The following is a 1,907-nucleotide window of genomic DNA, read 5'->3' on the forward strand; positions in this document are numbered from 1 at the left end:
TATGAAAGCATTTACTTCCTTGAAAATGTCCTTTTTGGCATGTTTTTGCATGGTCTCCATACTTAGTACTTAATTGTGCTAACCCCTTTCTTTCCCTTTTTGGACTAAAGTGTAGGGATTTGGAGATGATGACATGTCATGGCTATTTGATAGGTTTCTAAGTGTTGAAGATGAAGACTTGGTGAGTCCTTATATATTCGAGGACAATACCCAATATGTTTTTTATGTCTTTTTAGTATTGTTTAAGTTGTGTATGGGATTAGTCCCCAATTTTGTACTCTAAAGTATTAGATGGTTTTGAGACATCATGTATAAAGTCTAGAAAGTCTTCCGCTTGCTATTGTTTTTTTTTTTATGAAATGTTTTCTTGGTAAAGAAAGTTTTTCATTTCTTATGGTTTTAGTGTCTATGCGATGAATGAATGCTAGGAGGCTTGTATTAGACCTCTTCAAGGTCGAGTATGCCGGTTACGACTAGGGGGTGATCCCGGGTCGTGACACCTTCAAATCTAGGAAATTTCATCTTTGTGTGTGGGCTCCGGAAAGGATTTTTTAGCCACATTGGGCTATAAATGTCTTCTTCCTCTTCTCGCCAAACAATTTTTTCTCCATTATGGGTCCGGTGACTGGTTTCCCCTTCTTGGGTGTAACCATTCTGGGCTTTCAATGTAGCCACTTCTGCTGCCAACGAATCAATAGTATTTAGTTTTGATGCTATGACAGATAATTGTTGGGCAAGAGATTCAACATTGGGAGTGTTTTCTTGAGAAGTAGAAGATCTGGTATTGACCATATTGGATCGATCTGCTCTGATACCAAACTGATAGAAACCAAGATGAAAATAAAACTTTACTGATTTAATGAAGTGCAAGAATCTTAAACACTGCATTAACCAATAACTAAGTCCGTATGAAGTGGACAAATCTCCAAATATAAAAACAAATATGATATTTTTCTTCTCCTTCCAGAATCTCTGCTAAATACATATATTTATACTAAACATAAAGATAACTCCTAACACAGAAATAGTTACTGCTGTAGATAACTACCTAATAACTGCTGTAGATAACTGCCTAATAACTGCTGCCTGTAACTATTATAGATAACTACTGCTTATATGTTTTATCCTCTTTAAAAATAAACTAAGATAAACGAGTAGTCGTATCATAATTACTCAAAATATCCTCTTAAAAGAGGTAATACTTTTAAACTCCACTAAACTTGTAAACTCATTTAGAAATCGGTGTTACTCTCTTTTAAATGTAAAAGTATTACATATTTGGGAATATTTAGTTACCTTATATTCATTTTTAAACATGAAACTCAACTTTCCCTCATTCTCGTACTCATATACTCAAGACTTAGTTCAAATCTTTAGTTAATTGTAAAATAATTCTCAAACTTGACTCAAAAGGACCTCTTGAACATTCCGCTTAACTTTACTTTAATTTGAAATGGAAATTAAGAGATGTGATTAGGATATGCATGATCTCTCAAGTATTAATGAATATTTTAATAGTGAATATCAAGAAGAGAACATAGGTATGATTCGAGGGAACACACACGAAAAGAAGGATAAAACGGTACGGGACCTGGTGACCCTGGCACACTGTGTGGTGCAGGGCGCCATCCTTCAAACTATTGTCAATATTTGGGGCTGAGTGAGTGGCGCGGAGAACCAAGCCCCAAACTACTGACCAGTAGTTTGGGTGCTATGGCTGGCGCGACGCCCCATGCCCTATCTAGAAACCCGAGGAATTTTACTGCTCAAATTCAAGTTCTAAGTCATATAAAATCGAATGATTTCTTCCCAAATCTCTTTGATTCAAAAACCTGACACAATATTGATGAAATCCACCAAGAAATTACACTCATTCGCAAAACCCTCACCTCAAGAACTCAAAAATA

At 35.7% G+C, this 1,907-nt stretch overlaps 1 protein-coding gene across 1 annotated transcript in view; it reads right to left on the reverse strand.

Annotated features, from left to right (window-relative positions):
* Positions 1-1,027, reverse strand: part of LOC125842968 (uncharacterized) — a 5,011-nt gene extending 3,984 nt beyond the window's left edge. The window contains exon 1 of the mRNA XM_049522234.1: positions 501-1,027. Coding sequence (XP_049378191.1) covers positions 501-888 — 388 coding nt within the window. The 5' untranslated portion in view covers positions 889-1,027. The remainder of the gene's footprint in view (positions 1-500) is intronic.
* Between the last annotated feature and the right edge of the window lie 880 nt (positions 1,028-1,907).

The sequence above is a fragment of the Solanum stenotomum genome, chromosome 10 (genome assembly GCF_019186545.1).
Source record: "Solanum stenotomum isolate F172 chromosome 10, ASM1918654v1, whole genome shotgun sequence".
Classification (NCBI taxonomy): domain Eukaryota; kingdom Viridiplantae; phylum Streptophyta; class Magnoliopsida; order Solanales; family Solanaceae; genus Solanum; species Solanum stenotomum.